Source organism: Mytilus galloprovincialis, chromosome 10 (assembly GCF_965363235.1).
Source record: "Mytilus galloprovincialis chromosome 10, xbMytGall1.hap1.1, whole genome shotgun sequence".
In the NCBI taxonomy this organism is placed as follows: domain Eukaryota; kingdom Metazoa; phylum Mollusca; class Bivalvia; order Mytilida; family Mytilidae; genus Mytilus; species Mytilus galloprovincialis.
This window is the reverse complement of record NC_134847.1, coordinates 86401883-86426108: the sequence shown is the minus strand read 5'-3', so window position 1 is coordinate 86426108 and position 24226 is coordinate 86401883. Positions and strand designations below refer to the sequence as shown.

General features: G+C 31.8%; 1 protein-coding gene across 1 annotated transcript; it reads right to left on the bottom strand.

Annotated features, from left to right (window-relative positions):
* Positions 1-4574: 4574 nt before the first annotated feature.
* LOC143049425 (uncharacterized) lies at positions 4575-21371 on the bottom strand. Its single transcript, XM_076223068.1, has 7 exons — positions 21311-21371; positions 12648-12716; positions 11983-12366; positions 10859-10966; positions 9774-9833; positions 6366-6456; positions 4575-5231 (listed from the first exon to the last, which is right to left on the bottom strand). The coding sequence occupies exons 1-7, from the start codon at positions 21366-21368 to the stop codon at positions 4751-4753; spliced, it is 1251 nt and encodes a 416-aa protein (XP_076079183.1). The 5' UTR covers positions 21369-21371; the 3' UTR covers positions 4575-4750.
* Between the last annotated feature and the right edge of the window lie 2855 nt (positions 21372-24226).

Genomic DNA, 24226 nt, shown 5'->3' with positions numbered 1-24226 from the left:
ATCTAAAGTATCTTTTGTATTTTTTTAATATCCACATCTGAATCACGCCACCTCTACAATACGCAGTTTCAAAATATATTTGAAGCCCGACTTTGATAGCTGATAAAATTGATGGTAATGATGTCGAAAAGGTTTCGTGGACCACTTGAAAGAACCACTGCTTTCTGGAGCATTTTTCAATTTGACTTTCAATATTGAAAAATGAAAATGTTCCATAAAGCATTTTTCAACTTGACTTTATTTATTGAAAAATGAAAAATGTTCCACAAAGCTTTACCATTTTGACATAATAAATTGGAAAATGAAAATTACTCTAAGGTTGAGCATTTTCATTTTACTATGCAGTAATGAACGAAATGAAAAAATAAAGGTGTTTTAAATTTTCGAATTGTCGACATTATTTGATTTTTTTTTCTGCTTGTTTAAGCAAAATATTTAAAAGACCTTATTAATATATAAGTGTGTACTGTGTGTGGTCATCAACTAATTCAGAAAATGAGTAGTATACTGAACAGAACGGTAATGACCCAAAAACGATTTGAATTTTTATTGATTTGTTTACCCGCAGAACACACGACTGTATCACATCGCAAATGGGAATGGGGAATGTGTTGAAGAGACATCAACTCGATCAAAGCGCAGTAAACCGCTCTAGGCCACCAATGGGACCAAAACACATAACAACAAAACAGCACCCGCAGGCCGAATTCAGCTGGCCCAATTAACAGATAGTACTTGATTAGTGAAAATGCACCCAAAAAAAATCGAATTAAAATTGAAAATATAAAACGGACACAGAATCAAATCAGACTACCAAATCCAGAGGATCCTGACTTGGGACAGGTGTTAAATATGTTTTGTGAGATCGATTGAAAAGCCGATTGCCTTCGTCATTCCCATCGCGATGTCATAGTGCTATCTAACAATACAATGACTACACGACGGCATTGTGAAATTTTTATGTAATAGTAATTCCTAAGTGAATCGAGCAGCTTCATGTTTCCTTTGAATTGTCTTTGTAAGGAGAAACATACTTGATGGTACCAATGATCACACGTAGAAGAGACGAGGATGACACGATACCCCAACGTTTACCATATGCAATGAAACATGGACATACAAATTTTATACCAAAATGAATCATAATAAGGTTTTTCGTATTTTTCTTCTTCACTTATTTTGCAACCGCTCAATAAGCTACTACTGCAGCCTGAATAAATGCAACTGGTTGTCATACTAATGCCTAATATGTCCCAAGAATCGCCCTAGTTATTTACGATAAAACACGCATTTTAATATTTTCTCTATTGTATGTTCATTGTCGCGAAATAACATCTTCAGGAGCACCATGGGGTAGCAAATTTTATATATGGGCATATGGACATCTAAAAGCAATGTTTTGCAATCTTAAATCTTTTTTACTGGTAAGACAATAACAATCAAAACCAAGGAGTAAACAAAGACTCACAAAACCAAAGGACATTTACATCAACAGTTATAAATAAGAAATAAGAAACAACACGAACTCCACTAAAAACCGGTAATTGAAACTGTTGTTTTCTTCATATATAGTCCAATGTGGAGAACGTATACATATTCCATATCTATTTCTTGACTATGGCTTCACATTGTAAGAAAATGGAAAAAAAATCATTGTAAAGCAAACTTGGTCGTGATTGACTCATGCATTTAAAGTTAACGTAAGCTAGGATTTGGTCCAGTTGAAAAAGGTACAAACAATTATGTACGAACTGTTAAAGAGAGTTGTGGACTCCCTTACTATTAAGTTATCTATATTTCGAGTGAGGAATGGGAGATTTTTATGTATTTTTTATCCCTCAAAAAGTAATGTAAAACAACACGGTAAAAATCTTATTAAGAAATTCCAAGTGGGATTTTTTTTATTTAGTGAAGGGTTCGGGGTAACACGGCGTGTTCCTTTCCCAAAATCCTTTTCTTGCCCTAGATCTCATATTGTCCAATGTATTTCAAAATTCTACTTTTTATATCTTATTTCCACATCCACACTTTTTGTAACCAACAACTTCAAGAAAACCGGTTGATTTCCTTCCACTATTCACGTGATACGTACAAGATTCATTTTCGGAATATGATTAAATTTTATTAAGTTGTAAATGCTTTTCTCAATTACTCTTGCTTTGAAAATTTTTTTCCACCATTTATATAGCTCTAGCGAATCGAATAATTTGGTTAAATTAAAGTTCTACACCTTTTATTTCCATTTTCCTTATGATTTGAATTATTTTCGAGCCCCTGTTATAAACTAATATCATTCTTTGGATTTTATAGCATGAAATCATAGTCCTTTGTCAAATTATAAAAACTGGAAAACAAATCACAAATATTGATATCGCCGTTTTAAGCCATGATCTCAAAATTGAAAATCAGTGGAAAAACACGTGATCCCCTGGTGCTGCTGAAAGATAATATTACACGCACTTTCGTACGCAGTCACATCCACTCTGTATTGTGTTATAAATGCATTTCTATTTGTATTCCTTTGATGAGTTCAGCCTTTTTCAACTAACTTTATAGTTCGGGATCCCACCTACGTGTTTCACCCCGCAATATTCTGTATGTATTTGCCTGTCCCAAGTTAGGAGCCTGTAATTAAGTGGTTGCCGTTTGTAAGTGTTACATACTTGTGTTTTGTTAAATTTTTTTAACATAAATTAGGCCGTTAGTTTTCTCGTTTAAATTGTTTTACATTTGCCATTTAACGGTGCCTATAATAGCTGACTTTGCGGTATGGGCTTTGCAATGCCATACGGGGACTTATTATTGCTCATTACTATGTCATCTTGTTTCTTTTGGAAAGTTGTCTCATTGGCAATCATACCACATTTTTATTTTTTTAATGTCATACGCATTGCAGTGGTCGGACAAAGAGCTCAAGAACTATTAGTATAGCCAGTCCGTTTTTAATACCGAAAATGAAATAAACACAATTGTCCACTGATTACAGATACCAAAAATGAAGTTTTTTTACATTGTCAAAAAAACAAAAACCACATGCTGCATGCCCCCAGTGATTACGAATAAAAGTTCTAGTTTTACTAAACATTGCACATGAATTGTTCTATCATAAACAACAACTTATTGTTTCTATAATTGTGTAAAAGAGGACCGAAAAATACCAGATGGACATTCCAACCCATAGATCGGAAATAAACCTACAATGCTATGGCTAAAAAAGAAAAAGACAAACAGACACATAATAGTACACAAGACACAACACAGAAAACTAATGACTATGAAACACGAACCCCACCAAAATCATCGGGCAATCTCAGATGCTTCGGATGTGAATGCCGATTCTGCACCACATGTGGTACCCGACGTTTTGTCCTTGTTATTACAATCTCGGTAAATAGTGCAATGCGGTAGGTCACATTAGTTAAGAGAAAACGGGATTGTAGTTGAGACATAAGGAACATATACCTTAACTATCAATTTTACCATTGCAACCATATGGTGTGTTGGTTCAATATGTCGAATCCAGTATTCTTTTTTTTTTCTACAAAAAGGCGTTATCAAATGAAGATTATTAGTCCCGTGGTATATTTTTTCGATGATGCGAACTTGCATAGACTGGTTAAGAATGTCACTTGCATCGTGATTGATTTGTGGTCTTTGGCCACACATATTTTTGTTCAGCCTTCCTTTCGCTTCACCGACGTATACCAATCCGTCAAGGTTTCACTGTTATCCGAAGACGATATTTATAGATTTACAATAGACCACTTTCGAGTTCATCCGTCACCGGATAGAGAGGATCGCCTGTTTCCCTGCACTATTAACTTTTATCAAGCGTCTTAGTGATCGTCATTGTGCAGGATAAACTAAAAATAATGATTGTTCTGTAGGTACTTAACGGCAATTCCCTAATGATAGCAGTGTTGATTGTCAATTTTGAGAATTCAATTTGCCGAATAATTCGTACAATATAGAATTATAGTTTTCCAACCACTAGATCAACATTGGAATGGAAGTGACGACGCCCCTAAACGCACAACTGACGTTCACTAAAACCAGAGTTTTTGACGGAAATGCATCGAACTCGAAAGTTGTCTATTGAGATCATCGTAACAAAAGGGAAAAAAAGACTTTTCAGTTAAATTGCTAGAGAATCGTAGCAGCTTCGATGACTTGAAGAATCGTCATTATGCAGCAGGTTAGTCTATTTTAAATTTTAGAAATAATTTATGTTCCTTAAGTACCATGAGTACGTAATCTGAATTCCCGTATGACTGAAGAGAGAGACATCAACTTCATAAATATTTTGTGCAATATTAAACAAACTATTCTATCCGTTTATCAACACATGTGTTGGAAGTGAAGATGCCTACATTTGGTCACGTAGTAACAGGTGTCTCATGACAGATTCAACTAACTACTGTGTCTCGGAACTGGCGTATCGACCTTTGACAAATTAATTTTAACGTGTTTGACTTATCCTGAACGAATGAAATGAGTCAAAACATACAAATTGATAATATTATTTGTAATCACTTAAACAACAACAACAATAGAAACAAACAGAATATTTTTATCATGACTGTATGGAAGACTAATTATTTACAAAGTCTTGTTTACAGTAAAATTGCTAGGTTAACATGCAAGTGTCGCTGATATATAATATCTATTTGTAAGTATGTGAATTCAGTGAAGCAATTGCTTAGGGTACTAGGTTGGCCTAAAATCAACTGCTTTTATTTTATGCATACATTTATTTTTTATCAATGATAGCATACTCGACGGTGCTATCATTTGGAGCAGAAATATGTTTTATATTTTGGTCAGTTCTTCCGCTTTTGTCAACAACCGCATACTCTACATTACTTCCCTCAGTCACATGTTTTAAAGTATTACTCATCTCTTTTTCAGGGCTTTGGATTTCTGATCTAGGTGTGGTGGCGGATTTTGTCTTAATTCTATTGTCAGTTTTTGAACCATCTATCCCGTGTATGTTAACTATATCAATGGAGCTATATTTTCCATCATCTACACTGTAATCGCTACCTAAGTTCTGTATCCCAGTTCTATTTTGTTTTCCTTCTAACTCAACAGTATGATAATCCCCTTCCATGATGTCTTGGTGTTCAGATGAATTGTATAAAGTGTTATATTTTAATCCGTCAGAATCATTATCAGTGCAATCTACTTCCGGTTGTGTTTCAGCACCATTTTTATCTTTATTACCTTTTCGCCTACACAAAATGTAAAATAACATCTAAACAAAATAGTACCATTTTCACGACATACCTAGTTAACGCATTGCCTTAAGTTCTACATAACAAAACCTATTGCAAATTACTTTAACAGATTAAAAACAAACAAGGAAAGGTAAAAAGAGAGATATTTTAAGGAAATAGTTAAACGCCTCCTCATGTGATCATATCCTTGTGCAAATCAAGAACTAGTTTTTGTCATTTGGGAAATTTGGTGTTCATTAAAAATCGGGATCTAGTCAATTTGTAGTAATGTTAATGTGAATGTTTTTATTTTTTTTTTTGGGGGGGGTCTTTGCAATTGCTAGCTCATATATGTTTATCCATCGTATATATCCTACAATTTATATATTAATTTTCAATTACAATGCATTTTAGCCTATATGATATATATTGGTTAAGCCAATTCTCGCTGTATCAAACTGTACAGCCTCAAATCATTCGTTCAATAGAAGCCTTTGTGTGTTTGTTCTTGAATTTTATCAAATATTAACAGGCGTTTTTAGCTTGTATTATCATTTGTATTAGCTGCACTATTGGTCTATGACGACCTTTAAGAGTTTCAAATGTTCACTATCATGTAATAACCCCATACTACATTTAAACATACAATTAAATGTGTAATTAAATAGTTTGCAAACATGCACATACTGAAACCTTACAAACCATCCGACATTCATACATTAAAATGATTAATAATTTCTTTAAAGGGTAAATTAACAATTATATTGAAATAACTATAATGCCAAAAATTTAAACATTCAATAAATGTTTCAGTCGAAGTTAATACTAGTAGTAAGAAATTTCTTGTTGTTCAGATGAATTGTATGTCGATGTGTAGTCAAATAGTTTGCAAAGATGCACATACTGAAACCTTACAAATCATCCAACATTCAATACCTTTCACACATTAAAACTATATATTTTCGTTTTCGTACATTAACATTGAGTAATAATGTTTTTAAAGGGGGAATAAACAATTACATTAAAATAGCTAGAATGCCGAATATTTAAATATTCGATAAATTTTTCAGTCGAAGTTAAGGTTACGAAACAAGAGATCTATACCAGGCGTATTTGATCTTCATCTTAATTAAATTTCTATTCGTCTACCTGATGATTACGATAGCTACTGTTACAAACAAAGCAATAACCACAACAGCAGAACCTACGCCAATGCCAATATACAGTGCTGAATCTGTATCTACAAAATATACTGGAATATTATAGTTCTATTTGTGCGTTCTTGTTTTTTTTGTTTTACAAATTTAAATGTATATTATATAAATAACATGTATTGACTTGACCAGTGTCAAAGATAGACTTTGCTTAAAAAAAATATATAGTGTGTTAAGACTTAGTGATGACACAACTTCATAAAACACGCAGTTAAACATGTTGAAATAGTAAATAGAAAAGGAACGGATGTTTCTTATGTTGTGTAAGTTAAAAAAAAAGTACTTGTGAACGAATCAATGGTGCACTTACAATTTCCAGAAGATGTTACTAGTAATAAGAGCGAACACGTGAAATCCTTACCAACAGCTTTGTTTTAGATGTTGGATACATATTTATAAGATGACAGCCAAACTATATATTCCAAACTGTATGAAACAAGCTAAGTAGTCCACAAAAAGAAACAACGAGGTTTACATAAAAAAAAACTGTAAAGGGGTCACAAAAGATTAAATCGTCTCTGTCTCTGGCATAGCTATAACGTAAAATTCAAGCTCCTAAGCTTTTACGAGCCTCAATACTGTAACGCCGTAGGGCTATGCTTAGTTCTTGTGTACCTTAAACCGTGTGATAAACGATTCGTATAATAGTGGGACTTTGACTGTTTATAGTTTTACCGGTCAAAGTTACACCAATATACAAGAAAGGACTGTACTATCCAGACAAGACTACTAAATACAAGAAGAACCTTTAATATAGCCACAACATTATGTTATCTTTACGGGATCGTTGAGTCTCTGGCTTTTGGTGAATATGAATGAGAAAGTTGGATATACAATATATAATTTATTAATTAGTATATGAAATATTTATAATATATTATGAATAAAAATGTTTTATTATTGTCAATATATTTCTGGGTAGCTGCCTGATCCTCTTGCACAATGTATTTTTTCTGCGGAAAAATACTCAGAACCTTTATATAGATACGGAAATAACGGACAGTCTTCTTTCTTTAACTGACGGTTGCTATGACGTAGTAATATTTTATATTATAACTCTATACAATTTATAAAGTATCTAACTCGATACGTTATTTATTTGTACCATAATAATTTATACTGTTGCCTTAATTCGGACAAGTAACTAAATTCCTTTATATTCAGGAATTTTCTATAGGAAATAAATATACATATATTTTTCCTTAAATAATACTTTATTTGCTTTTAGCTGAATTTATATTTAAATTCAACTTTTTCTCACGAGGTCCCCTATGGTTACCTCAACAACCAATCAGCCAATCAGAAACTGATTTCTACGGGAAACGTCATACTTCCGTTTCCTACCTGAACAGACTTTTGTAAATATCTCTTTATTCCGTATTAACATATTCGGGAAATTTGTATAATTATATTCTAGACATGGAGAGGAATTTAAGCATGTCTCGTTTATTATGATACGAGTTTTCTAAGTGATCAGCCGCATGAAACAGCCATGAATATTGTGCCGTCTAGATTTCGATTGGAACAACGTCAGTTTGTTATCAACTCTAAACCGTCTATTTGTATATTCAGCTGTCACCTTCATTTAAAATTGTTATGAAGTTATTCCTAGGATTATGTGTGTTCTATGGACTATTCATTTAAGCTGGTAAGACTTGTGTACGCCGAGAACGACGATTATTGCATCCAGATTATCTACCTTGTTCTAGACAGTGTTTGTTTACGTCACATTCCAAAGAATGACAATGTCATAGATGTGTATAAAATTACAATACACATCTCTAACCGTTATAACGTGTGTAACAAAACCGATGTTACTATGAATTTCTATAACTACAACAATATTTATGTATAAGAATACATATTCTTTATCAACTATGAGCATTACGACTCTTTGTGTAAGGAAAATAAATATAAAAACTGTAAACAGCCTGGCTGTTTGTTTTTCTTTAAGACCTCTACAGGCTCTTGTGCGTACTATAATTTTTCATAGATATTCGGCGTATGGTACATGGTTCATGGCCGTGACAATACTACCTCCTAGGCCTGTATCAACAATTTATGTATATGAACCAATATACAACCCTGAACTCATATTACCTTGTTGTAGATAAGAACTAACAAATAACAAACAAATTTAACAAATACTTTAAGGCAACAAAATAAAATAGATAGCACCAGTAGAAATGTAGATTCCATCTTACATTTAAGTTTTTCCTTCGAAAAAAAAATACACCATTTGCTTTAAAGGCCTTAAAACTCTATTATGTTGGAGAACGTACGGCAAACATTATATAAACAAGACTGAGACATTTATGTTCAACTATATATTATGAACTTTAAAGATTCAATTAATAAATTACCAAAGCAGTTCAAGCAACAGTCTCAAAAATGAGAATTTACCTTTTATACAAAATACTGTTTGTCCAGTCTTTATATCTTGGTAGTTAACTAGATAAAAACGAGTTGGGACAATAAGGACCTTATATAGCCCATATTTTAGTGCATATCAAACGTCAGCATACATTTTCTAAATTTTTTCTAACTAGACTGAGGTATAATAAAATCTAAATTCTTATAAAGTGAGCTACCTGGGGACTAACAATAACGAAATTAGTATCTTATTTTTAAATTTCTGAATTTTTCATTTATTTTCATCAAATTTCGAGTATATTTTAGATTAGCAAAGTATTTGCGCGACCTAGGAACAACTTTAAATTTGCTGAAATAGGTAAGTATAGATTTATTGGCTGCGCACCATAAATTGCACTGGTAATTTCATTTAAAAACTGCATAAGTTTTATCATTTTCATAAACACGTTAAATTTAACACGGTACACATTATGACGTAAAATAGTGTGACGTCATCAAATGAACAATCGTATGTTTTTCATTTATATTACATAACTTTATGCATTTCCATTCGTAATGTGCAAATTTGAAATAGTTGTCTCCCATTTATTTCCTTGAGCCAACACCGGGTCTTTACTCCTTCAACTCTTAGTCAAAATTCAACCATGAAAAAATCTGGAATTGTATTCTTAGTCCCATGACAGCCTTAATCAAGTATTTACGTCAAATTTTACGAAAATTGAAATCAATCGTGTCTTACGTATGATTCGTCAACTCGTAAAATAGCTTTAATAATAATATTTGTGTAAACTTACTACACTCGTTACTTATGAACATTAATTGTTTGATTCTGATGATGTTAGATTTTTCAAATGTCTTATTGGATATATAAAAGAAAACATTTTCTGGTCAACATGAGGGCACACTTTTTCCGACTGTTATGTTTTAGTTATTTACAGTTATCTATGTGAACACGTTTAACCTTCCATACCTGAAGCAGTTTTGTCTTGAATGGCAGCATAGGTTGTTTGTTGTGTTGTTGGTGTTGGTTCTAAAAATAATTTTCTAGATTCATTTGTTTTTAAAGTAAACACACTAGTACATATAACTTTACCTATTGGATTTTGAACGTCAATTCTAAACACATAAATTCAAAAGGTATTAATGCCATTTAAATTTTATTTTATGACTAGATTTCATGAAACATGTAATGGATGTTTATTATTGTTGAAACTTGTGTCAAAATACAACAACCAGCGGTGGCTAGATTAAGCAAGATTCTTGTAGTAGAGTCTTATTTCCGTGTTCCATTCTACGAGGTTTTTTCGCAGCATATTTAAAAGTTACATGCATTGACGCATTACAAATTACCATCAAAATATGTTTACTACCTCAACAAATAATTGCGGTTAACATCAAACCTGGAGTGCCTAAACGTTTCCCTAATTGATGTTTAAAACTAATGTTATAATTATTGTTATATGTATGCCAATAGTACCAGGGTTATAATTTAATACGCCAGACCCGCGTTCCGTCTTCATAAGACTCATCAATGACGCTCATACCAAAAAAGTTATAAAGCCAAACAAATACAAAGTTGACGAGCATTGAGGACCTAACATTCCAAAAAGTTGTGCCACATACGTCTAAGGGTTGTTTTCGAAAAAAATCAAAGTTTGTAACAGGGAATTTGTAAAAATGAACATATAATTGATATTCATGTCAACACCGAAGTGCTGACTACTGGGCTGGTGATACCCTCGGGGACGAAGAGTCAACCAGTAGTGGCATCGACCCAGTGGTGTAAATAGTTATCAAAGGTACCAGGGTTATAATTTGATACGCCAGAAACGCGTCAATGACGCTCAGATCAAACCACATTTTACGTTGTTTACAAAAATTTTAGTCTTAGGATAATTATTGAATCAAGTTTTATAATATGTTGTATAAAAAAAATGACGGCAAACACGCATTCTTTTCATTTGAAAGAGAGTAATTGATTCATAAACCATTAATCCTGATAATATTCTTCATCAAGTGATTTACATTTATCTATATAAACACAATAAGCCTTACCTGATATAGAGGTGTCTTGAATGGCAGCATCGTTCGTATGTTTTGTTGTTTGCATATTAGGATGAAAGCAGTTTATTTGTATACCTACATCATCTCCTTTACTGTGTTCTAAAATTCATTTCAAGATTTATTTAATTTTGAAGTAGAATTACAGATCTTTGTACAGAAATATTTCTATAGAATGACAAATGCAAAAACATATCATCAACAACGAATTAATGCCGATTTAATAAAAAATTTTGATCAGATTTGATGAAACATGTACGAGAAGTTATCGGAGGTATCAGAATTATATTTAAATACGCCAGCTGCGTGTTTCGTCTACATAAGACTTATCAGTGACGTTTCAGATGAAAATAGTTATAAAGCTAAACAGGACCATTGGAGACCCAACATTTCAAATTGTTTTGCCAAATATGGCTAAGGTAATGTATGACTGGGATATGAAAATCCTTAGTTTTTCGAAGAAAAAAAAGTTTTGTAAGCAGGAAATTTATAAAAATGACTATAATTGTTATTCATATCATCACCGAGGTCTGACTACGACGTGTTGCTAATTTTCTTGTGTCTAGAGCTTAAATACAACCAACCGCAGGGGCTAGCTGAAGCGTGATTACTGCAGTAGCTTGTATATGCCATCTTTACACCGTGTTCTAGATTGTAGATATAGTTTTGGTTGACGGTCTGTGCAGGTTATATTATCTTTAGTAAAACGTTACATTTATAACACATAGTCGATAAAGTAAAACATGAGCACTTTGCATGGCTTTTACCTCACTTTATATTTATAAATGTAACATGTAAGGCTATCTATATATATAACTAGACCATGTGCTTCAATAAATATTTTCTTAAACGAATCAATTTTGTTGTAGCTTGTTCGTCTGGTCTGATGTACAGTCCTTTGGTCAAAGTATGATCTGATATACTTATTTATTCTCTAGATAATACCTAATTTTAATTTTTAGCCTTTTTGTATATTTATTGATCATTATTATTTTTTCAACCGTGTCCTTGTATTCTGTTGTTGAACATAGAAGAAGCGATATGATTATTAATGACACAACTATCCACGAGAAATCATAGGCCATTATGTAAGAAACTTAATTTGTATCAATACCTACGTCGATATATTTGCATGCAATATCCTCTTGTGAAAGTACCATTAATCACTCTAGATCGCAGATGAAGAATTCCATTTGTTGTAAGTGAAATAGAGCGAGATTGTGTTCCTTCTGTGCATTCTACAGGATCTCTATTATCAGGAAATCCGTTAGGAATGTTGTAGTCTGTAACAATGGCCAGTCCACATGCCTGCTCTTCTGGAGCTGCTCTTGTATTTGAATCATACTTCCTCATATGTATAGTATATAAACGCGTCTGATTCAGTAATGTAACTTCACATGTACATCCATCTTGTTGGATCATAACACGTAATGATACACTGTCTACTATTGTACCTCCATTTATATCTTCCTCTGTTGCATAATGTGTTGTGCACATGTCCACTTGAAATAATTAAGGAAAATACAACAAAATATAAACATACACCAATAAAAGAAAAATTGTGCTTTTCATGCATATTTGTCTTACTGCAGTTATTTAACTACATAGTACTTTTTTCTATCATATTCGTTCATACTGGCAAATGTTGGAGAATTAAAAATAAATAAATATGGCAGTGATTGTTAGACTAAGAACATCATCTTAAGTGTTCGAAAATTGAAGAAATGGCGAAAACGTTTCAAAGAATTATCTTTCAAAAATCTACAATGTTATCGTCACCTACCTATTGTTGAGTTACGGGTAATATCAGGACATGGGTTTGGAACTGTTTGTAGGTGAACAATTTGTATATCTGAAACAAATAAGAAACATACCTGGCTGATAGTAAATTGATGGACAATAATGGTACATACTTGATTATCAAAAATTGCATAGTAGTTTTCAACTCGCAATATGAGGGTCTGGTGGGGTATAGAGAAAAGAAAACAATAAGTAAAATAACAAAGAATAGAAAAATGGGGTGTAAAATAAATAGAACAGAACGGAATTAAGTGTATGAGGGTCATAAACATTAATATATAACATTTAATCAATATCTTCAAGCATGTTGGAACAAAGTGCAGAAAACGTTTTTAGTGAATAAGTGGTCATGATATAACTATTATATAACAAATGTCAAATCAAAAATCTTCAGGTACAAAGAAGAAAAGAGCGGAATTGATTTGCCGTACTGACGGATAAACAGACAGACAGACATACGAACGAAGTACACACCTAAAGGTCCCTTCGACTTCGTCTGTAAGGGATTAATAATAAAGAATATTAATATTTCCCTTATAGATCTATTTCAAGCAGGGTCCTAGTTTGAATCTAACTTTTTGGTGGGGTTTGCGTTGCTTAGTCTTTCGTTTTCTATTTTTTTGTCGCGTGTACTGGTTGTCTGTCTTTTTCTTTTTCATTCGAGCCCTTACTTTGGAAGTATTTATAAAAATCCGACTCGATTTTATTATAGTGTTTGCATTGTCATTATTACGACATAGTTATGTGTTAACTACTCTGGTATTTTTTTTCGCAATAAGTCCAAAGAGTGATACAATTTAAGTGGAATTATTCCATACAACAGGCATAAATATTTAATTCAAAATAAATATCGTACAGCAAATATTAATTAAAGGTGATCACGTTTATTTGTTTATATGCCAGCTTTAGCTTGCACTTATGGTAGAAGCATCGTTTTGGAATAAAGAACGATAACTCTCTCTACACGACCCATCTGAAAAGTTTCGTCACTCTCGTTAAATCTCGTACGATGAATTTTTTTTAATGGCGGCAGAATTTAACGTTTCAACGCGAACTTGAAAAACGGGACAGATCGGAATATTTCAATGTTAAATACGACATGAATTTTTATTTGTTTACAAAAACAAGAATTCAGATATTTTCGCAACTTGTGTAGTTAATTTAAATTTTATTGTACCACCATGACCATGGAAATTACCGAAGTTAGGACAACAAAATTTGACGCCATGTTTCGTCTGCTTTGACTTTCCATAATATGAGTGAGGTCAAAACAAATTACCTAAATAATTAAGAATTGAATGCTTCTTTTTGTAAATTTATTGGGGTGTAAAAGCGTTGACCGAAGTACATTTTGTATGAAGCGCGGAAGTTACAAAAAGAAGCATTCAATACTTATAATTACATTTTTTAGCTATGATTATGAAAACACGAATTTTATATATTTAATTTTTTAATTCACCTGTGCACTTTATTGTTGGAACACGTGTTATCATGAATGAAAAGTTGTATTGAGCAATGCAACTGCTTACGGAATAACACGTGATGTGCAGTTAGCCAATCAGAATAAAATATTATAATGAAACATACATCTAATGTAATTATTCACAGGTACTTCATTTAAAAGTCTCAGAATCATATTTCGATAACATATTTAGGGTAAAAGTTCCGTCCAGCCATGGGAACACAGAAAAAACCTCCGCAAGCAATACATTTCGATTTTTTGCCATGCGGCTTGCGGGGTTAACTCCGGTGCACTGGTTGACCATGACTATACTTGTGTTCATCTGCCGCATAATTCCCCACATCAAGGAAGAACAGTGATAATGACGTTGGTTATACTGTTGAATGTGATCACGGTTATTCATGTTGCCAGTGGCGAATACAGAACTTGTCAAGGGGGCCCCGCTGACTCACTGACTGACCTGAAAAAAAGGGTGGGGGTGGGGCTCTAGTCATGCCTATATAATTAAGTTTTTCCCATGAAAGGGGGCGCCCCCCATGGGGGCTTGGGGGGGGGGGGGGCTCCAGTCATGCCCTATATAATCAAGTTTTTTCCCATGAAAGGCCCCCCCCTGGATCCGCCTATGGTAGCTCACAGCCTAATTCAAAACTTAACAAAAGTTGATTATGTCACATATCAGATATCTACCTTATAAAGTCCCTGGAGATGGACACTATTTTGTTTTCTCTCTCTAAGTTTAATAAAAAAAAAAATGAGACTTGAGTGTAAGTAGTACATTTAGTACTGTATATATTGTATGCTCCCATATTGTCCAAAATTAGATTTTATGGGAAGATGGAGTTATTATGATAACCCATGAGAATACCATGACTTTGATAGGTATATACAGGGCATGTTACTTGCAAGTATGTGGGCTACATCCTTTAAAATTCAATCTGCAGCAGTGGCCTGTATATTTTATGGGCCTGTATATTTTAAACCTGATCATAACATTTTCAATCTACCAAGTACTTTAAGTATCACCATATCACTATTAGGTTCACATTTCAACCTATTTAGCAATACACACTTTGGTTATATAACATCTGAGTACCAAAGTTGCACTCAGTAACCAAATTGCACCTACATGTATCCACCAAAAAAGCTGCAGAAATCTAGCTTTTTTTCACCTGACATGTGAAGTTATATAATTATCATATGTTTAAAAAGAGCAAATTAATTATAAAAAGGAAGATGTGGTATGATTGCCAATGAGACAACTGTCCACAAGAGACCAAAATAACACAGAAATTAGCAACTATAGGTCACAGTACGGCCTTCAACAATGAGCAAAGTCCATACAGCATAGTCAGCTATAAAAGGCCCTGATATGACAAAAATTAACTTTGTTACCAGCATCCTTTTCTTCAAAAAATAATATTTGAAGCATGGAATAATGTCAAATTGTTCAAATATCTGAAGAAATAAAACAAAACATCTGTTTATATTCCAGTTTTAAGGATTTGAAATTAAACATGTAATCATGTATGGAATTTTGGTACTGACCACATTACAGAATCATGGATTGTTTAGAGGTCAGTTCAAACCTATTTCTCTATGACTCTACATACATAGACTCTAAATTAAATTGGTGTATTACTGTAACTATATTGTAAACAAGGATAGTCTACAAAATAAGCACAGAATGGTTCATAAAAAAAAGTTGGTGAAAAAACTGACAATATAGGTGCAATTTGCAAATTGGGTACTCTCATGTTAGCAACTTCACAACTACAAAATTATTTTTAGGACCAAAACAAAAAAAAGTACAAACCTAAAGGCAATAGAATGCTTTGCCATGCACAGCCTGATACGACCACGGTACATATGTATATTTAGCATATAAAAAACACCAAATGTTTTATGTCAGTTGAAATCAAGCATATTTTAATTTTGGACCCTTCAAACTTCAATATGGACTAATTTGAAAACAGGTATCAGTTGAACCCAAACATTTCTATTCAGCAGCAGTCTCTTACTACAAATTTTATATGATAGTCCTACAAAAAAATATTGAAAATGTGTAGATTTTTTTCTTTCTAGCTTCTCTCATGTGAAACCAGTACCTTTTTGGTCACTATTTATGTGTTGCGTCTAAATAAGAATTGTAACACTTTATAGTGACTGAACAGTTTAAACAAATACTTCTCAGGAAGCAGAAAAAGAAGACAACTTGGAACAGCACCAGCCTTGCCAGTATATGTATGAATAAAAACTCAGATCAGAATAGCATGGACAATATGTTAGAATATATGTCCATGTGAATAGTAAGGAAAGTTACCAATAATTCTGCAGATAGTGCAATTTTTATATCAAGTGTTTTGTACATTTTCTGTTAAAATTATCACGCAATCAGTGAAACATTCAAAAAGGCTTAAAACTAAATTTTGATTACCATGATTACTGAAAGTTTCAAACAATGACAACTTCAAGTGTTTTATTTACCAAATAACTCATGTGTTTCTGTGAGAGAAAAAAATCAAGTGCAATTTTTGGAAAAAATCCTTTTGACACGCACTGGCGCATGTCAATTGTGAATATACTTACCAAATACATTTTCTTGATCATTATACTGACGTCAACATTATCAAGGAGTACATATTGTAGGAAAAATGCACAAATTACTGATAAATTAATTAAAACACATTATTTTGTTTGCATCTCCTACCAAATCTGTATTTGTTGCATCTATATATATACTAGATGAGTAATAATCAATGTAAATATGGTAAGTTTTTGAAGAAAAACCCTAAATTTTGGTAAAAAAAACACCCCCAAAAATGTTGTACCATAACCCCAAAATCAATTCTAATCTTCCTTTTGAGTATTTGACACTTTGTGGCATAATGGGTTACGATACAAACTCATAAAAAATGGGCTTGGGAAAAAATGTTATGAGGTAATAAGTGATATGTATAACTTAACAGAATCTTCTATTAAAATTGATAATAAAATTTCTAAATCCTTCATATTGGAAAGAGGTGTTAAGCAAGGGGATAGTTTAAGCCCTACTATTTTTAATTGTTTTATTAATGATATACATCAGATTTTTGACAATACTTGTAAACCTTTAGTCCTTCAAAAATCTGAATTGTCCAGCTTAAGTTTTGCAGACGATTTGGTAATAATGTCAAGTTCACATATAGGACTGCAGAATGCTATAAATAAACCAGAGAAGTACTGCTATGACTGGCAATTAACAGTTAATACTAAAAAAACTAAAGTTATGACGTTTCAGAATAAATTTTCTCCCACCCCTGTGGTATGCTATAAAAACATCCAATTAAATGAGACTAAAGAATACATTTTTTTAGGAAACATTATTAACTATAAAGGTAATTTTAAAAATGCTATCCAAGAAATATCAAAAAAAGGGATTGAAGGTCCTATTTGCTTTAAAAAGTAGATTTTCTAACTTTCAATCCATCCCTGTTAATCTATCATGCAAACTTTTTGATGTCTTAATAAAACCTGTTTTATTATATAATAGTGAGGTATGGTTTATGGAAGATTATTTATCCATGTTTAAATCTTTGAAACGTTCAGACTAGGGATTTTCTTACCCCAGGAGTAGATTACCTTAGCCGTATTTGGCACAACTTTTGGGAATTTTGGATCCTCAATGCTCTTTAACTTTGTATTTATTTGGCTTTTTAACTATTTCGATCTGAGCGTCACTGATGAGTCTTATGTAGACGAAACGCGCGTCTGGCGTATAAAATTATAATCCTGGTACTGTTGATAACTATCAGAACAACATGGTTCTGTTTGTGATACTTTGTCGTTAGAAGATAAATTTTGCTATGAAATGATTCATAATAAATACTGTAAATCTGTCCTAGGACTTAGGAAAACTGCATGTAATATTTCAGCCAAAACAGAACTGGGCAGATTTTCTATGGCTTCATTTATTAAACCACAAGTTATGCTATATTTCTGTAGATTTCATACCCATGATATTAATCCTCTGTTAAAAGAAGCCTATGAATTAAATAAGTCCCTGCATAATGATGGTTTTCATAGTTGGTATACATTTGCTCTAAATATTTTTAAAGAAACTGGATTAAATGCTGAAGATTTTGAAACTTATGATAAACCATACAATAAAATTAAATATTCCTTAAAGATGAAGTTTAAACAGATATCACATGAATTTTATACAAAAAAGTCTTGAATAAACTTTCTTCTATAACAAACAGTTCGAAATTATTTCTATATAGTCAAATAAAAACTGAGATAAAAATTGAAAATTATTTATTAAAAGAATCAAATTTTAAAACCAGACAATTAATTTCTAAATTACGGGTTAGTGACCATAACCTAGAAGTTGAAATGAGAAGATATAAAAATGTACCCAGAGATCAAAGGTTATGTAAACTTTGTAATAAAATTGATGATGAATACCATTTTTTTCTATATTGCAAACTAAACTCAACTTTAAGAGATTGCTTATTTTTAAAGATTAATAATATAAATCCCGATTTTACAAATTATCAACCACTTTTAAAGCTAAAACAACTTTTAAATCCTAAATCTGAGCTTTTGACAGAAATTGGTGACTTTATAAAGCAATCTTTAGAATTGCGAAAATGAGGTCCATGTCCATCAAAGGTTACATTAATTACCATTTATAACTATGTTTTTTTTTTTTTATGTTTATATTTGTAATTCTTCACTGTCTGTATTAAATGTTGTATTTGTGTTTGCTTGACCCATATGGGTGTATTTTGCAAATAAATTATTATAAATGATAAACTTTGAAGTATTGAACCTTTTAGCACAATTTCATAGAGATCCATTTACTTATACTAAAGTTATTGTCTGAAAACCAAATGTGTCTTCTTGAAAACAGAGACATGCAAATGTATATTAATTGTATTATATGTCTGTTGAAAACAACTATGACATGATTAAGCATTACTCAAAAGCAAATTTTTGACATCCTTGTATTTCCCATTTCCATTCTCAATTTTATTTTGCTGTCATATAATAAAAACTTGAAAAGTAAGCTAGCAAAAAAATATATACAAGAAATGACATAAAACTGACTCTGAATTAGTATATGAAATTGATGTAGAACCCATAAACTGAAAATGATCAGGAATACAAATGTTTTTTTTTGTTTGAGTCGGATTTTTTTCACCAAAGCCCTTCTGACAGCGCTATCAATATAAATTATTAAGTCAAAATTTAACACTAGTATTTAGGTTCATCATAACAAATTGGCAAATACGACCGTATTTTCACCTAAAAAACTACTGTGTACAGACTTACCTGTGCGGTTTGGGAAATTTTAAATGTTTTTAGATATATAAAAGTTAAATTTATTTTGCATATCTGAAAGATAAAATCGTTTTTGAGGAGAGACGGATTCAAAATAATTCTTTTGTTCTCTGCTTGAACAGATATTTTTTTCATCAATTTGGGAATTGAATATTTTTTTTTACAAAAAAAAAAAATACCATACCCCGTCCTGCCTTTTGAAGTTCAATGAAACATTGAAACATTTATCATTCCCTAAACATTTTCCATCTGAACTTTTTATTTTATTTTAGACAAAATCTATATGTTAATGTAGCCTAGGACATTCGCCCTGAACATGCATGAAATATTTGCCACTGGACATTAAACAACCAACAACCAATCAATATATATAGGACATTGTCTTGGTATAAAGCTGGCATTTAAGGTAGCGCCTTCTTCATATTAATTGAAACAAATGTTGAATTTATATCAAAGGTTATATGTGTTTACTTCGCGTCCGTCGTCAGTCGTCGCCCGTTAACTTTTACAAAATATCTTCTCCACTGAATCTTTAGTTACTGTGCCATATGTAATCACACTTGATTGGTAGATCCATACATTGTGTTTGTGTCTTAACTAAGGATATGTTTTCCATGTCTTATTTTTAGCCATTAACATCGTATAGTCTTTTTAATACCGAACGTGACCTATTCCAGAATATGGCTGTTTTACTGAGTGTGAATTCGCATTGCTATGAGACGTGTCTCGGTATTTGTTTACAAAATGTATCCAGCGTTCATGTATTTAGTTACTAAGTTTTCTTTGTTATTCTAATCAAATATTGTTTTGTGAGATATCGTTTGTAGTTGTGATTCTATTTTTATGTTTTATTCGTATGTAAAAGTAAAGGTAATTAATTACCAAGTCCATTTGTATGTTTTTTAGTTTAAAGCAACTATGTGCCCAGGATTTACTTGTTTTAAACAGTTTGATTTGGAAGAAAGACACTATTACTTATTACTAATTGTTATAAAATACATCAAATAATTTAAAATAATTAGAAACCTACTTTTGATTTATATCTTTTTTTTTTAATTTACCTGTGACATTTCTTTTTGTAGTGTTGATCCATTCGTGTTGCATTGACAAAAAGCGCGGAATTTGGCTAGCCAAAAAACCAGGTTCAACCCAACATTCTTTTCATAAAATGTCCTGTATCAAGTCAGGAATATGGCAGTTGTTGCCTAATAGTTTGTTTCTATGTATGTTGCATTGTTGTTTTTTTTTGTTGCACTTCAGTGTTCTAGATCTGTTGTTTCGTTGTTTTCCTCTTAAAATTAAATTAGTTTCCCTAGGTTTATGTTTGTAACCCGAATTAGTTTTCTTTCAATCGAGTTATGACTTTTGATCAGTGGTATACTACTGTTGCCGTTATTTGTCCACAATAACCATTGGGATATCTTGATATATTGTTTAAAAGATGTGTACGATGTCGGAAAGTATAAAAGATACAGAGATAATATAAACAGAAAAAAATATCCGCGATACATATATAAGCTATGATTGATAATTTAGTCAACAGTGGTGAATAGTTCCCATTGTTGAAGAATAACACAAATACAGGTGAGCGACAATGAATTTTGTAATATGTGATACACATATAACAATATTAAGCTAATCATAACATTGATGTGTCAGTATTTTGTGCCAATAGAAGAAATGATAAACGTGGTACAGTTTGTTTAGTGTGTGTATTTTAATTGAATTTCACACTGCAATCTTATATGTCGATGTATTGTGCAAGAAACATATACTGATTACTTCCTCTAACATTGGTTTGAAAATACTGTCCAAAATCTGAATAGTAACCACAAATTTTCTATCACTAAAATTGTCTTTACCTGTTATTGACAGAAATACACATATCCATGAAAAAAAGATTGAAATATTGTACACCATTATGGTTTCCCCATAGCATGTCATATGTATATTTTTGTCTTTAATATTACGGAAGTTATGAATATATATTGTAAATAGTAGTGTACATGCTTTAACGGTTGAGTGATTTTGATTGTGGTTGATTTAAATATACCACATACCAGGTTTAGATAAATTTCAATACATTGTTAACACCTTTGACATTTGATCTATTTTAACATGCAATAAAATCCCATCAAACGTATCAAGACTAAATGTACGTTACTAGGAAGTATTTAGTATCGTTCTGAAATGTTTTAATGAATATGAATATATTTGTATATCTTAATTGTCAAGTACATACCATAGGATTTACCTCGGATTTACTAACAAAACGTGAAACTAAGATTTAAATGAAAAGTCTCCACTTAAAAAGGCTATTACTAGATATGTTACTGTAAATTGTGTACCTTACAAATAATGTCTTTCTTCATTTTGTTTAGTCTTAAAATAAGTTATTTAAACAACAACAAAAACTGACAAAAAAGAATATTTTATTGAAAAAAATAAATAATTGATAATCATGTTATCGTTCCTGTTCTGACGATTCAAATCTTTATAAGATGAAGACATAGACAAACAATATTGCTGAAGGTCCCCGGATTCTGTTATTGAATAAACTTGTATCGATTCCGTTTAATCAGGTGTCAAATGATTAATTAAAAGACGTTTGGGCTGACCCATCCATAAGTGCCGAAAAATAAAAGAGTGAATTTATGTAATACTTAGGCAATGCAGTTTAAATATTTGCAGAAGGTAAGACTATCGTTTGAGCAAATGTTAATAGTGAATCAATTTTTATTTGAAACGGTCATTTTGATGTGTAAAACTCTTAAAGACGGAACAATGAAAAATTACGTAATTTGCAGTCAAATTTTGAAATCATTTGCAAGCAATGGACGTACCTCCATCATACAAAGCTATGATTTTTAGTCAGGGTTTTGATTTTCCAGCAGCACATCTTGAAGTAATCAACACTTCGACATTACTATAAGGTTTTTTACCTTTATTTTTTTGGCATCTTGTGAAACAAAATTCGTATCGTTAACGTTTTCTAAACATTTAAAGTTATGGATGTTAAAACTTTGAATTATGACTCACTTGATATTAATTCAGCATAAACAAATCAATGTTATAGTTTTAAAAACTTAAATTGTCATTTATATTTCCTAAAATAATTTGATTTTTACTGAAAATCTGATAATCCAAGTTACAAGTTGAATTGTTGAAATCATAACAATGGCCAATCTTTATTTTTGCAATACCATAAAAACCTTTTTTAAGGGTGCGGGGGGGGGGGGGGGGGGGTGTCTAGACATTTATGTTGTATAAAAAATAAAGATGTGCATGGTATATTTGCAAATCTACCAATCTTTGTCGGTACTAATATTGACCTGATAATCAATATATTGTCGGTTTGATTATATTAATTTTAACCAATTAACTAACAACACGTGCTTTCCTTTGATAAAGCGAACATTTTCCTAGTATTCGATGATATTGTTTGTTACAAATATTGCTACAAAACAAAGAACAAATCAAAAATCAAAGGAACAGTAGTAGTGATGCCGTCAACATGAGGAAAATTCACAAATGATCTCCGAGCATGAACTTCAGCGGATTTCATTTTTTGTATGCTGTCCATTAATGAAGGGCCTAATTGTACATGGAAATTATTTTTTTTTCATTTTGTACTACAAGAAAAAAATATGAAAATGTGCACAATAATTTGGAATTGATACTTATTTCAACATACACCAAGCAAGCAACGTTTTTAAATGTAATGTTTGGGGAAATATTAGAGATGCGTGGCTTGCTAAATTAAAACAAAACTAGTAAACAAAGCTCAAAGCGGTTGATTAATTATTAGACCCGATCTAAATAATTAAGAAGGATGTTGGAGTATCCTAAGAGAGTTCATTTGGCAATGCAATTCTTAAGATCACATCAGGTGGGCATTAATTACATACCAAATTATGACTTCCACTTAAGATTTTTTTTTCATTTTAGTAATAATTACTTTAAACCAAATAACAGGCGTACCAAACAAAAGGCAGTAAAAATATCTGTTGATCGGTTAATGTGCATAGTGGACGCTCTGATACGTTGTAGACTATAAAAGAGTTCAAAACAAAATCTCTGTAATGTCGATTCTGCATCGCTGATCAATTTTCTGCTTATATCTATGTTTTATTGCTCTCAGGATGAACCAAAAAACAACAAAAAAAGGTGAGAATCGTTGTTTAACAACAAGAACTCCTTCAGTTTTAAGATTTGACTAACGATATTGGCTATGTTTTGAAGATCCTAGATATAAGAAAATGTGGTAATGAGTTCCAATGAGACGACTCTCCATTCTAGTCACATTTTGTGAAAATTATAGTCTTCAACACAGATACTGATTTTACAACTAAAAGCAAGCTATAGAGGACATCAACATTTAATACTAAAACCATTCAAACAGGAAAACAAACAATCTTATTTATATAAGAACAAACAAATAGTCTTTTTGATCACTTTTTTTATAATAAGAGTCCATTTTATTAATTTATAGATATTGTCTTGTTGATAATTTCGGCTTTTAAAAGTTTCTATATTTCTGGCATAGTTTTTAAGACATTAGAAATATACGGATAAAAAATAAATGTTAAATTATCTCTATCTATTGCATTTTCAAGATAATAGACACAATTTGCAGTTTACCCTCAAGTTTTATGTTTAGCTATATCGGCCATGTTGGTTGACAGACATATATACATGTATAATCAACAAACTAGATACCACAAGGATAATTGTGGTGAGGTTTGGTTCCAATTGACACAGTAGTTTCAAAAGAGAAT

Coding starts and splice junctions, on each gene's coding strand:
- LOC143049425 (XM_076223068.1), bottom strand. CDS start 21,368: ATGGTGTACAATATTTCAATCTTTTTTTCATGGATATGTGTATTTCTG. Junction 12,367..12,647: donor TACCCGTAACTCAACAATAG/GTAGGTGACGAT, acceptor AATTATTTCAAG/TGGACATGTGCACAACACAT. Junction 6,457..9,773: donor TCAAGACAAAACTGCTTCAG/GTATGGAAGGTT, acceptor TATATTTTGTAG/ATACAGATTCAGCACTGTAT.